Source organism: Pseudorca crassidens, chromosome 4 (assembly GCF_039906515.1).
Source record: "Pseudorca crassidens isolate mPseCra1 chromosome 4, mPseCra1.hap1, whole genome shotgun sequence".
Taxonomy (NCBI): domain Eukaryota; kingdom Metazoa; phylum Chordata; class Mammalia; order Artiodactyla; family Delphinidae; genus Pseudorca; species Pseudorca crassidens.
Window position 1 is genome coordinate 108798300 of NC_090299.1, and position 14391 is coordinate 108812690.

At 39.3% G+C, this 14391-nt stretch overlaps 1 protein-coding gene across 1 annotated transcript in view; it reads right to left on the reverse strand.

Annotated features, from left to right (window-relative positions):
- CCDC158 (coiled-coil domain containing 158) overlaps positions 1-14391 on the reverse strand; it is an 83871-nt gene that overhangs the window by 53017 nt on the left and 16463 nt on the right. Inside the window, exons 8-12 of the mRNA XM_067734721.1 lie at positions 9388-9507; positions 6402-6599; positions 5244-5726; positions 2324-2513; positions 302-454 (exon numbers count right to left, since the gene is read on the reverse strand). Coding sequence (XP_067590822.1) covers positions 302-454; positions 2324-2513; positions 5244-5726; positions 6402-6599; positions 9388-9507 — 1144 coding nt within the window. The remainder of the gene's footprint in view (positions 1-301; positions 455-2323; positions 2514-5243; positions 5727-6401; positions 6600-9387; positions 9508-14391) is intronic.

Genomic DNA, 14391 nt, shown 5'->3' on the forward strand with positions numbered 1-14391 from the left:
TAACTGGCATTTATGGACATTGAGGTCTGTTAGAAATTATTGAAATAGCTACAGAAAAAGAAAGATTCAGATACTTAAAGATTAAATTAAGTAAATGGCAATTTCCCTCAAAAAAACCCACAAAAACCTGAGAACTACTGCTATATAACACGCACCAGTGATACCTATTTACCTATTGTTGTATGTCTCTCACAGCATGCTGCCCTGTGAAGAGGTGAAAGGCAATGTATCTAGGTTTGTGTTTTAATAAATCTAGACCAAGGGAATTAAAAACAAAAGGAAAAAAGCTACTAAAGCATACCGTGACCATCAGATCCTTCCATTGACTTTAATGTATTTCTTGTTTGTTCTAGCTCAGACTGTGCAGATTTTAATTGCATTTTCAGCTTATTTGTAGTAGTTTCCATTTCTTCACTTTTGTTTCGAAAATTCCTTTTTAAGACTTCATAGTCCTCTGTACAACGTGATAATCAATAATAGTTGATTAATTTTTTCTACTCCATTGTTATAAAGTATATTGTATTTGTAATTAATGATCATAGAATTTTAGAGCTGAAAGAGATTCCATCTAGTTACATCATTTGTTACAAAAATTAGATGTACATACACATTTCCAGGCATCTGACTCTTTTTAATCTGCTTGGGTGGATCTTCCTCCTTTACCCACTTATTATTTACTGCTTTTTCCCAGCCAGTATAATTGGCTCACATCTATTTCATCTTAAACCTTCTTGGATAATCATATCTACCACAACAGATTTAACCTCCAGCTGGAGGTAGATGAAATGTCCACCACATGGTAAGTAACCTGAGGCCGCCATGTGTCTTATCTGATTTTTTATCTCCAGTAACTATCAAAATACCCAGCATTCATTGTTCATACATAAGAATACACACACACCCACCCCCACACACACACATATACACACATACACTTATTCAAGTATCTATTTATTTATATTTATCTATTTATATATGATAGATAGATTTACATATATAGGGAACAAACAGAACCAAGACCTCTCTGCTAAGATCTAACTCTGTCTAACCAGACACTTCCACGTGGATGTCCTGGTGCCCCCAGACCAACGGTATCACACTGACTGCGTCTCACCCTCCTGCCCGCAAGCCAACCCCTCCTGGTTTCCTTCTCTCAGCTGCTGGTATCATTGTTCTCCCAATACTGCAAATTTAATACCTGAAACACATACACAGTCCCTCCAATCTCCAAAAATATTCTTAATTCTTCCCTCTCCTCTCCTTCTCACTGCCACTGCCTCAGTTCAAGTTATCATCACCTTTCCCTGGGACTACAGCAAAACCCTCCTTAACTGGGTGGCCTCTGTTCCTTTAGGCTTGCCTTTCTCTCTTTACCTGCCGACAATGTCCTTCTAACATGTAAATTTGATGACAACAATCTCTTACTTAATATCTTTTGCTGGCTCCACACTGTCTGCTTCATTTCTTAGTCCTCATTCCTTTGTATTTTTACTTCCGTAAATACTTCTGAGGTCACATTATGTTATTTTATGCCTTCATGCTTCTGCCCATAATGTTCTCTCTGCCTGGATTGCCCTTCTACCTCTTTTTCACCTGCCAAATTCCTTTTTCTCCATCAAGCCCAGTACAGATGTTCCCTCCTACAGGAGGCTGATTCTCTATCCTCTGCCACATGTGCAGCCGGCACACGGCCACTGTGCCTCACCCACTGTACTGTAACCTGTTCTATACGGGTCTGGTTCTCAACTAGCCAGGAGCCTCACTGTTGTTTCTAGGGCCTGTCTCAGCATCTGGCATAGTAAGTGTTCAGGAATCGCAGATGTATGCGTGTGTGCGTGTGTGTGTGTGTGTGTGTGTGTGTGTGTGTGCGTGTGCGTGTGTGTGTGTATGAGAAGTAGATAATACCTATACCATACTATTGGTGAACTAGGAGTATTTCCTTTTAAAATTTAAGGCCTTGGATTTTTCTGTTTCAAGAAATTTGCATAAGTCTGTTTACATGTGTTGCTTCGTTATTAAACATCTAATCAAGCTATCTGACTCAAAGGACTCGAGGTTTCCGCTTCCCTCACCCTCCTCTTGGAAACTCAGTGAAGAATTTTATGGACACTGAAGACTGACTAAAGTTAGTGGTTAATAAGTGCAAGCTGTGGGAGGGCTTCAAGGAGAAGCATCAGGATTTCAGGTGTCCACTGGGACAGCATAATTATCCATGTTTGTAATTGGGATGAGGAACCATTCTTTCACATAGTCCCAGGATCCTCATTGAACTTCACTGATAGCACTCCTATTTTTTAGCAGAATTTGAATTGGAGTAACATACCTGTAAGACTGTTTAACTCATTCCTACTAGCTTTCACCTCACTTAATAAACGATCTCTCTCTTGTGTGATGTCCTTCACTGCACGGAGCCGCTCAGAGCCTGCATTCACCAGCTTCACATTTTCCAGCTCCAGGTCACTCACTCTGGCTTCAAGCTCCCGTATCTTTGCATCTTTTTTATCTTTCAAAATCTAAATATAGGGATAAACACAAAGGACAGAGTAAGAACTAAAAAAATAAAATATAAAGCAGCAATAGTAAGCTGGAAAACAAAAGGAATATTTGACTTCCTTTTAACCTTAGATGTTAATTCTCAGTATCACTGACCGCAACCCTTCATGATTCCTATTCTTTGTACTCATTCATTCAAAAAAAGGGATTGAACACCAGCACCTACTTTGTGCCAGGCTCCACGTTATCTGTTGGGGATAGCGTAGCAGGGGAGGTAGGGGAGGCCCTAGGTGAGCACCTCCTTGTTTTACTCCCAAAACACCTCACCTGCGAGGCTTCCCCTGCCCTGGCCGTGTACAGCAGTAATCAAACAGCGTCCTCGCCCTCGTGGGGCTTTACATTCCAGTGAGAGGAGACAGATGAAACAATATTTAATAGCCAGATAACGAGGACAAAAAATAATTAAAAAGGTGAGAGGGTAGAGAATGAACACAGGGAGGGGGCTGCTCGTGAGCTAAGTTGGTACGTGGAAGAGAGCCTGACTGCTACCCTGAGGAAAGCCTGCTAGGCAGGCTGGCTGTTGGCTGTTCCAACAGCCAGGATTTTGAGAGGGTTCCCACCAGTCTAACTAATAAAAGTGGCCCACTCTGCCTAAACTGTTCTGCAAACAAAACGATTTATGCTGAACACCTGTTTTCCTTTCGGAAGACTGTATTCACCTGTCCGGTAAGGAGTACCTAAATGACCAGCCCCCAGTATAAAAACCCTGCAGACTGAGTCTCTAATGACCTTCTCTGGTTGGCAACATTTGACACATGTTGTCACAACTTGTTGCTGGGGGAATTAAGCATATGCTGCGTGACTGCCAGAGAGGACTTTTGGAAGCTTGTGCCTGGTTTCCTCCGTGTGCTTTTACCCTTGGCTGATTTTGTTTTAGATCCTTTCATTGTAATAAATCCTATCCATGAGCACGACTATCTGTTGAGTACTGTTTGAGTCCTCCTAGTAAATGATCACCCTGTGAGTGGTCTTGGGGACCCTGCCACAGTTGGTCAGGAAAGGCTTCTGTGATGAGCAGAAACCTCAAAGAGGTAAAGGAGCAAGCATGTGGCAGGCTGGGGACAGCTCCAGGCACGGGTAATGTGTTCAAGGAACAGCCCCGGTCCAGGAGGATCCCGCATGCCACAGAGTAACTGAGCCCGTGGACCACAGCTGCTGAGCCTGTGTTCTAGAGCCTGTGAGCCACAACTACTGAGCCTGCATGCCACAACTACTGAAGCCCGCGTGCCTAGAGCCTGTGCTCCGCAACAAGAGAAGCCACCGAAATGAGAAGCCCATGCACTACAAGGAAGAGCAGCCCCAGCTCACCGCAACTAGAGAAAGCCCGCGCACAGCAACAAGACCCAATGCAGCCAAAAATATAAACAAATAAATAAATTATAAAAAAAAGAAAATCAATATTAAAAAAAGATTTGTGATTATCAGAGGCAGGGAAAGGATGGGGAGGGGAAATTGGATCAGGTGGTCAAAAGGTACAACGTTCCAGATATAACAGAAATAACTACACTAGTGATGTACCGTACAACATAATGACTATAATTAATACTGCTGTATGGTATATTTGAAAGTTGCTAAGAGAGTAGATCCTAAAAGTTCTCATCATAAGGGAAGAAACATTGTTTTATTTAATTTTTTTGTATCTATATGAGATGATGGATGTTGACTTACTGTGGTAATCATTGCACAATATATGTAAATCAAGCCATTATGCTGTATACCTTAAACTTATACAGTATTGTGTCAATTATATCTCAGTAAAACTAAAAGAAAAATAATAATTGTACGTGACTTGTCTCCTACTACTTACCGTGGCAGATACAGGTAACATAAAGCTTAGGAAATCAATTTTTTAAAAATTGGTTCAACAGTTTTAAATTTTGATAAATATTTACTGAGCACCTGCTGGGTGCAAGGCACAAAGTCCTGGGGCAGGGGTACAAAGATGAATAAGATGTGTACCCTGCTTGAAGAAGTCTGCAGTCTTATAGGGAAGAGGAGACATTGCTATTTACACACACACACACACACACACACACACACACACACACACACACACACAAGCACACGCACACACACACACCACAGTGCAATACAGAATGTGATCCAGGCTATAACAGGTACAAATGCAGTATGATAAGGTTCAGAAGAGAGAGAACGGAATGGGGGAAGAGAACTAATATTTTCTAAACATCTTCCACAGGCCAGGAACCAAGCTAAGTAAATCCTTGATACATATTTTCTCGTGGAAGCCTCAAATAACCCAATAGGTTTTGGGGGTTTTGTTTTCTTTGTTTGCTTTTTGGTTTACAGACACAGAAGCCAACGTTCAGCAAACAGTCCAGTGTTTTACAGTTATTGAGTGGTGAGAGATGGGGTTCAAATTTAGGTCTGTTTGAAGAGGGACAGAATACTTCTTCAAACTGTGGGATAAGGAAAGGCTTCATGAAGAAGCTGGATTTTCTCTTTTCCGTCAGCAGTTCCGAACCATTTTGGGGCCATTCCTTGTGAAATCTGATAAAAGTATGGAAACTTTCTCACAAAAACATATATGCATACTGACACAAATACATTCAAACAATTTCAGAGTGTCCACAATCATCTTACAAAACCCCTTTCCAGTCAATTAGGTCATACTTACTCATGGGAAAAAAGATATTTCAGAAGCTAAACCAACAAAACACTCTACAGACCTTAACTTCCTGTAGCTCCAGTCTCCTATCATTGATCTCTTTCTCCAGCTGGGCTTTCTCTACTTGCATAGCGCCAGCCGTCCGTCCGTGCTGGCCCACCAGCTGCGTCATCTTTTCAATCTGTTGCCGCAGGATCTCGACCACTTTGTCCTTCTCTGCCATCTGCAGCTTGAGGGCCTCGCATTCTGTCTGCACGTTTCTGAGGTGAGCCCCTTCATTCTTCAGATGCTGCAGCTCCTGCAGCTTCAAGTCCACCCGGGAGCGCAGCCTCATGATCTCCGAGTTGGTGGCCTCGATGGCTCTCTCCTTCTCCTGGAACGAAGCTGTCAGGTCCAACACAGTCCTCTCGGAGCTCTCCAGGCTCAACTTCTTGGCTGTCAGCTCTTCTACGACTTTGCGGAGCATCTCTTTGGTGGATTCAAGCTGAGCAGTCAAGGAGGACACTTTTTCGAGACTTTCATTCTTTCCCTGAATTGCTGCCATCTGATTGTTAAAGAAGAATTTCATGAATTTAGGCAGACAGACAGAGGTCTCGAGATATGACAAGTTAGCTCAACAACGTGAAATCATGAATCTGACAGTGTCTCAAATTGTTCTGCTGTCAGAACCTCATAGAGACCATAGACTGACATGTGTTAATTAGACCAAGGTGGAGAGGCCTTAATTGAATAATAATGCTCCTCCTCTAGAGTGGTTTTCTAGCGTTTGGGAGGAGCTTGGCAAGTTTCCTCTGAGGATGTCTTCCACACCAAGTTAAGTTAGCATAACACTGGCAATAGTGGAGAGTGTGGTAGGATTGAAGACAAACTGCCCTTTCTATTTCCCTCCAACCTGCCCCTTAATTCCGGGGGAAAAACAAAAACAAAAAAAATCTGTTGGAAACCTTCAACCCTGCTGTTCCTCAGATCTCCCTATGGTTTGATGTTTTTCTGAAATAAGCAATTACTAGGTTACCAATTTCTAGGTGGAAATGAAAAGGAAAATTGGATGGGAGTTTCATTACACAACAATGGACAAAAACGAGATAAAGCTTAACATTTTAAATTTAACAAGTCATCAAAAATATAGACATAAACAACAGGTTTTTATAAGTTGCTCACAGAATCCACAACCCTACTTTGGGGGAGACCAAGGAGGAGCCGCCCAGCCCTGCCTGACCTGCCGTTCCATCTGGTCCTGACACTCGCTCTTCATGGCCTTGAGGAGGGCCTCCAGGCGCTGCACCTCCATGTTCCTGTTGTCCAGCTCCTGCCGCAGGTGGTCGATGGTGATGCTGTTGCCTGTGTCCCGGTCCCACAGACGCTTACTCTGTTCCTTCTCGAGACTCAGCTCCTTCTCTCGTTTATGCAGATCAGCCTACAAGAAACGAAGGTAAGCTTTTTCCCTAGTATTAAATAATTAAAGTAAAATTCTTATTTTCCTTCCTTACATCATTTTTGGAGTTGCTATGTGATTTGAGAAGCCTTTGATTTTGGAATCTGATTCCCTTTTAATGGCTTGATAAAGAACAATATTTCCTAGAAAAATAACATTTTGTTTACTTGTAATTTCTAGCATTACACCTCAATGGACTAGACCCCAAATAGTATATAATGAAGAGGAAACTACAAATCATCCTGTTACGTTTTGAATTTTCTAACAAAGGCATTATGCTTCACATCAAGTGTACTCCTGTAATAAAGAAAAGTTTGAAGGGACAGCAATAGTAATTTGGTTGACTGCTTCAGAAATAGCAGAATAGTGTCTGGTATTGGGATTGGACGGGCAATTGGGTTGTGGATAGAATACCTCCCTCTTCAGTTACTCAAGAAACACATAGTGAGTGTTGACTGTTGGCAAAAACGCCATAGTCGGAGAAAGAGAAAAAAAAGACACACAGATATTCAGAGAACTTTTCACCCAGAGAGAGATAAATGGACAAATAACTGGAAGTGGCTTTTCACTGAAGAGACAGAGCTAATGAACAGCAGAGAGAAATGATCGAAAAGGAGATCAAATGCTTCAAGACGGCATCTAAGTTGGACCTTGAGAACAGCTTGGAGATGCAGAGATTAGGAAGAAGGGACTAGAAAGACGCACATGGGGTTTGCTTGGAGCACTGGGTGTATGTGGAGAGAAGAGACTGGAAAGGTAAGCTGGGGCCAGATAATAACTGAAAGGCAGGGAGTCTGACTTTATGGGGAGAGTAATTTCTGAGTGGAAGAGAGACACAATCAGAGCTATAGTTTAGAAAGATGAATACAGGCTGGACGGAAGAGGGAAGAAACTAGATTTAGGAACCGAGTGAGGAGATGCTGCCACGCTGCAGGTATGATGAGGGGCTTGGATGAATGGGTAGTGGCAGCAAGAATGAAAAGGAGGGGATGGTTATGAGGACGGTTCAGACATTTAACCTCCAAGATTTTCAAATTAGATATGAGGACACTGGGATACACGCAATAGGAGGGAGAGAAGTGAGGATCATCCCAAGGTTTAGAGCTTCTCTCCCAGTTGCCAGCTCTCCCTTTACCGCACGCTCTTCAAGCCCCCTGTCGGCCTGTCCTCTACCAGCAGAGGGCGCTGTAGCCTGGAATAAGGTTGGGTGGGGAGAAAAGAACCCTATTCTATAGGACCTCTAATAAATATCACACGAAGGGGTACTAACGTCTCCTTTCTTAAACTTCTCAGCCTGTCGTACCCCTAAACAGAGGGCAGAATCTGGTTCACTACTCTCAGAATCCTCGTTTCTTTCCTTCTAAAAAAATTTTTTTTACCTGAACTTGCATTTAAATTTTCTTTATACATAATTTGTATGTGTTTTGGATGTTGTTTGGCTTTGAAATGAACACTCAACATTATTTCAATTTAGCAGAACACAGTACCTAATTGAAAGACTATGGGTGTTTGACACATGAAAGAATGCTCAACATCATTAATCATTAGAGAAATGCAAATCAAAACTACAATGAGATATCATCTCACACCAGTCAGAATGGCCATCATCAAAAAATCTAGAAACAATAAATGCTGGAGAGGGTGTGGAGAAAAGGGAACATTCTTGCACTGCTGGTGGGAATGTGAATTGGTTCAGCCACTATGGAGAACAGTATGGAGGTTCCTTAAAAAACTACAAATAGAACTACCATATGACCCAGCAATCCCACTACTGGGCATATACCCTGAGAAAACCAAAATTCAAAAAGAGTCATGTACCAAAATGTTCATTGCAGCTCTATTTACAATAGCCCGGAGATGGAAACAACCTAAGAGCCCATCATCGGATGAATGGATAAAGAAGATGTGGCACATATATACAATGGAATATTACTCAGCCATAAAAAGAAACGAAATTGAGCTATTTGTAATGAGGTGGATAGACCTAGAGTCTGTCATACAGAGTGAAGTAAGTCAGAAAGAAAAAGACAAATACCGTATGCTAACACATATATATGGAATTTAAGAAAAAAAATGTCATGAAGATCCTAGGGGTAAAGCAGGAATAAAGACGCAGACCTCCTAGAGAACGGACTTGAGGTTATGGGGAGGGGGAAGGGTGAGCTGTGACAGGGCGAGAGAGAGTCATGGGCATATACACACTAACAAACGTAGTAAGGTAGATAGCTAAGTGGGAAGCAGCCACATGGCACAGGGATATTGGCTTGGTGCTTTGTGACAGCCTGGAGGGGTGGGATAGGGAGGGTGGGAGGGAGGGAGACGCAAGAGGGAAGACATATGGGAACATATGTATATGTATAACTGATTCACTTTGTTATAAAGCAGAAACTAACAAACCATTGTAAAGCAATTATACCCCAATAAAAATGTTAAAAAAAAAAAAAAAGCAAATAGAACTTCTGGAATGAAAAAAATACAATTGTTTAAAAATACTCAATAAACTGTCATATAAAAAAAAAAAAAAAAAGAAAGACTATGGGTGTTTGAAGATCAGCTTCACCTAACTTTTAAGCCCTAACAGTTCTGCTTAAAGTATAGAATACTATATTTTATATGTAAAACTTGAGTAGTGTCTAGGATATTGTGCTGTGTATAAATGTACAACTATGTTGTAAAATTTGTAATTTTACAAATGAAACTAGTTTTGTGAACTATTGTGGTAAAAATTTCCCAGAATTAATCTCATTCATATTTCAAATCATCAACTTGCCAAGAGCTTTTGAAGTTTATCGTCCAGATTTCCAGATTCCTCACTGAACTGATCACGTTCCGTCCGTGCTTCCATTAGTTCTGAGTTCGCAAGAACTAACTGCTTCTCCAGCTCTTCTATCTAAAAGGAAAGCACAAATCAGTCTGGCTACGTCAATGAGTAATATAAAATAAATAGAGTCTTTGGAAAACAAATGGTATTATGTTGGGGAATGGTATTATTTGGGGGGCAAAAATAAAGTTTATTGTGATGTATTTTGCAAAGTTTTCTAAACTTAAGATCTATGTAGAATTTAGCCAGACAAACTGACCAAAATGAAATACTTGGTACTGTTGGGTTAAGCCATGGTCTGTAATGCATCACTCTCATTTTCACACGATTCAAGATTTATCTTCTGTGAATATGTGTTCTATAATTTGGTATTTAAGGAAGCTTGATGTAGCATAAATAACATTCTGCAGAGCCCACATAAATTAACTATGTTATACTTAGAGCGATTTTGTTTCAGAATATCAGTGTCAGTAATAAAAGGCATTGAATATAAAAGAATAAATGGTAACAACAAGTTTATAGTTACTGTCATTATTATATAATCACCCTAGTTTGCAAGAATAAGTGAAGTTATATTACAATCCTCAATTCCTATGACTATAAAATGGGATAAGAATACCAATTTTAAAGGATTGTTATAGGTGTATTTTTCTCTTACAGACGGGCAGCTGTTTCATCTGTGTGACTGCATTTCTATGACATATGCCAGAAGGGCCATAGCTGCTAACAGCATCCCTACAGCTCTTAACCTGGAGGTGCAGTGCAGGCTAGAAGGTTAAGGTCTCAGACAATGTAGATTCTGGGTTTAGATTCCGGCACAGCTGTACAAACTCATAACTTAGACACAGATATTAAAATAATGAAAAACTACTGATACTTAGTGATATGTAGTAATCCCTGATCTTTAATGTGATGCCTACAATAATATTTCATCATCCACTTTTCAGTAATAACAAATCTTTCATGTCTGCATAAATGTTACACATCCCTTCTTACTGCTAAGGCATCTATTGAACAGGCTTCCAAATCTGTCAAGGATAAAACTTATTGATTGGTTTGGACGCAACTGTGATTAAACCTTCTTAAAGAACATATGAGCAAGACTAACTTTTTCTTAATGACTATTTTAAACTGGACTAAGTTAAGATCTTCATTTATTAATTCAGCACACACTTATTAAGCACATTATATATAAACACATATATGCAACTATCTCTTTGATAAATGGTAAGTATGAATACTTAGAAGTTATCTGTGTGTGTGTGTGTATATATATACATATATATATATATATATATCTTTATCTACATACATACATGACTTAAGAAAATACTAATACAGGACTATCAAACAGGTTCAAATTCAACAGAGTAGTATTACAGCCTATAGGGACTGGAATATAAATTTTAATATATACATTGGATATATTTTAAAACTGATTCTGTATTTGACTGCATGTTATCTATAAAAAAAGTATTTCACAGGAATTAGATAAAATAAAACATTAGGTGACCGACTGAAATGTGCTCAGAGATTCTCATAATCCTATAAAGAAGTACTTTCACTCTTGTGCTCCTTTGGGGGCATACACAGAAAAAAGCCCTACAACAATTCACCCTCTGTGGCACAAGTAGCTTCCTAAGATAAACGAATGAATAATGTCAGTTGATATAACCTCTTCAGCTCTTTTATTATTGGGAAAGACTAACTCAGCACACTTAGTAAAGACAGTAGGAATAGTTAGGAAAAAACCCATAAACTTTCACTTTGGGTAGACAAATGTGATCAGACAGGAAATGTGATCTTACTAAGAGTCAAACACCTTGGGTTCTGAACCAGCTTCTGTCACATAAGCTCTCTGAGTCTATAATTTGAGTCTAAATTATACATTTTTCACCAATAATCTGAAAAGAGTATTCTAGATGATCTTTTAAATTCCTTTCAATTCTGCTACTAATACTTTTTAACACAAGAAGAACAGTATTAATGAAGCTGAAATTCCATCTTTTCCACCTGTCTTTGGAAACAAAATATGGTCAAAGGAACCATATTCTGAGCTATAAATTTAACAAGAACACTTTCCACTTGAAAAGTTACTCATATGACTAAAACAAACATCTTCTACTCCTAGTCTGGTGTTTCTGTCTTTGAGCAAAGTATTTGTATATGCGCTTTAAAAGCTTCAATTAAGACTTGCTATTTTATGTTTGTTTTCACTTTTTAAGAAATCCTGGGTAACCATTTGATGTTAAAATCTGTGAGGCCAAAATTTTAAAAAGAAAAGAAAAAGAGTCAACTCGTAACTTTCTAAGTATCAGAAGTTCCTCCAGACCCCTGCAGGAACACTTGTTTTGTAGTTGTCAGTACTGACTCAACTGCTATAGCTCTGCTTTTACCTTTCACTTTTTAGAGTAAAAATATTTATATTAATTAATCATTCAAAAAGATAAATGGAGAGTGAAAGGGAAAACCATTGAAGTAGCAGCTGAGCTGATACAAACCGCTGTTAAAAACACTATAAAGAAAAGCCTTTTAAAATGTCCAGAATAAATACTGACATCTGAGATATAGTAAAGGTTTTTTCTTTTTCTTTGTAAATAGCAGCACTGGTTTTCCCTTTCACCATCTATGAATCTACTTTTTGTTTTGGATCACTGGACAAATCGGTACTGGGACCTCATTCTAATCTTACAGTGATTTTAGGTATCACCAATCATGCCAAATTGTATCTTTTGTTTTCTGTGCTCAAAAAGACACAGTTATGGGGTAATAAGGGATGCTGCAGGTGAGCATGGAGGTGCATTGGCAGAACTATGCAAAGAGGTTTGCACAGAATCTTCCCGCACAGTAGATAGCTCCAGCCAGTGCTACTAAATCTTTACTTTTTGAGTATGAAATTCAGCCCCAAATGCTTTCAAAGTAGGAAAAATAAACTTAGAATCAAGATCATGAGATATTTTTGTTGTCAAAAAGCGAAAGTTAAGAGTAAAGCCAAATCTACAGAGCCAATAGTGACAGCTTCTACTGGTCCAATTTCGTAAAGGGGAATTCTGGAGGTTCTCCTAAAATGGAAAGAGAAGAATAGAAAAAACATTACAGTAAAACACTTTTGTATGTCTGAAGGCTACGTCTAAAATGTTCTTTGAAACACAATTTCTATTTTCATCAATATGATCTGAAGAGAAACACTGCCCTCCTAAACAAGTTTTCTCTAAACTTATGCATTTTAGTTGGGAAAGTTTTGTTCAGACCTGTCATCAGTTTTTTAAAAATAATAAATACTTTTTTTCTGAAGGAATCTGACCTCAGGAGAAAATAGTAATACTGCCTGCCTCTCATAAAATATGTTGATGTATAATATCAACATACCCTTATAAGTCTCTTTTCTCACAAACCTCACTTTTAATCATAGCTTTTAAGTATTTTTTCCTTATTGTTATTTGGACAGGATATACGAAAATGTGCACTGAAGCAGTGGAAAATAAAATATATTTTAAAGTTTTAATAGGCTTTAGCAATGTAAAGTCAAGGTACATGAAAAATAAAAGAAATTAACAAAAGAATCTGTCTTTAAAAATTCTATATTAGATTTATTACAACAAAAACATTTCTAACAATAGAATTTTTCATGAACCCAAACTGAAATACTTTTGTTAACTTGCTTGATCTTCTTTGCTCAGTTATGCCATGTATTATTATTATTATTTTTGTGTGTGTGTGGTACGCTGGCCTCTCACTGCTGTGGCCTCTCCCGTGGCGGAGCACAGGCTCCGGACGCGCAGGCTCAGCGGCCATGGCTCACGGGCCCAGCCGCTCCGCGGCATGTGGGATCCTCCCGGACCGGGGCACGAACCCGTGTCCCCTGCATCGGCAGGCGGACTCTCAACCACTGCGCCACCAGGGAAGCCCTGCCATGTATTATTAATGCCTTTCAGGTCGGAGTATATTCAAATCTATATTTACATGGCAGGGTAATCATCTCTCAGTGTTCCTTCACTAAAGGGAGTTACTGTTAAGAGATCCTTGTTAGCCATCATCTAGGTGCCAACTCAGGTTCAATATGCTTATTATAAGTCTCAACGATCTGGATTAAAATTAATTAAACTAATATGCCCCCCTTATTTCCAATAATGTTGACTGTTTAAGACTGTCGAAATTCTTGGTGATCCATTGTTTACATTAGAGCAAAGTAAGACAATGATTTTAGTATTATGTTTGTATCGATATGACCTCAAAACACTCATATAAAAGGTTTGCAGTCATTCATCTGGATGCTTATGCTTCTAGAATGCTAAAGAGATAGACGTTTATAAAAACCAAAACTATTTTTGTATTGTTTAGATGTCAGTATTTGTTAAAATTTCCTACCATGCCCAAATTTAGAGTTGATCAGCATGATGCTATATATCAGACCATGTGCAGATTAGCAATGGGTGATAGCTTATGAAGGGGTCATCTTTCCGAGCAACATTACAAATGGAAAGCTATATCAATTTCAAATTATGTAAGACAAACAGATGAGTTGAGTTTTATTTAGTACTTCGTGGTTTTTCAAAGGGTTTAATTTGTCAATAAACAATGAATAGTCTTTTCAAAATGGTTTGAGTATGATGAATATTGGTTATTGTACTGTACTATAGTACAGCAGCTCTCCTATTTCCTTTCTCACTGTTGGATCGTCAGTGCTCAGCTCGGCCAAGGTGCCTACCTCCACTCAACCTGAGTAGTAAAGCATCTTTCTACCCCACGCTGTATTGAAATCATTACCATCCTATAGGGTGAGATCAAGGCCTTTTGTGTAGGCTTGATCTGCCCAGAATGGGTTCGATCGATATTCCTGCTATCAAAAAAAGTTCACCCTGAGGAAAGAAGCTAGAACACAAAAAGCAGGCCTCAGAGAAGCAGTAGAGAGCAAATATTTCTCTCTGGGCTTTTGTTTCTTGGGTTTAGCCT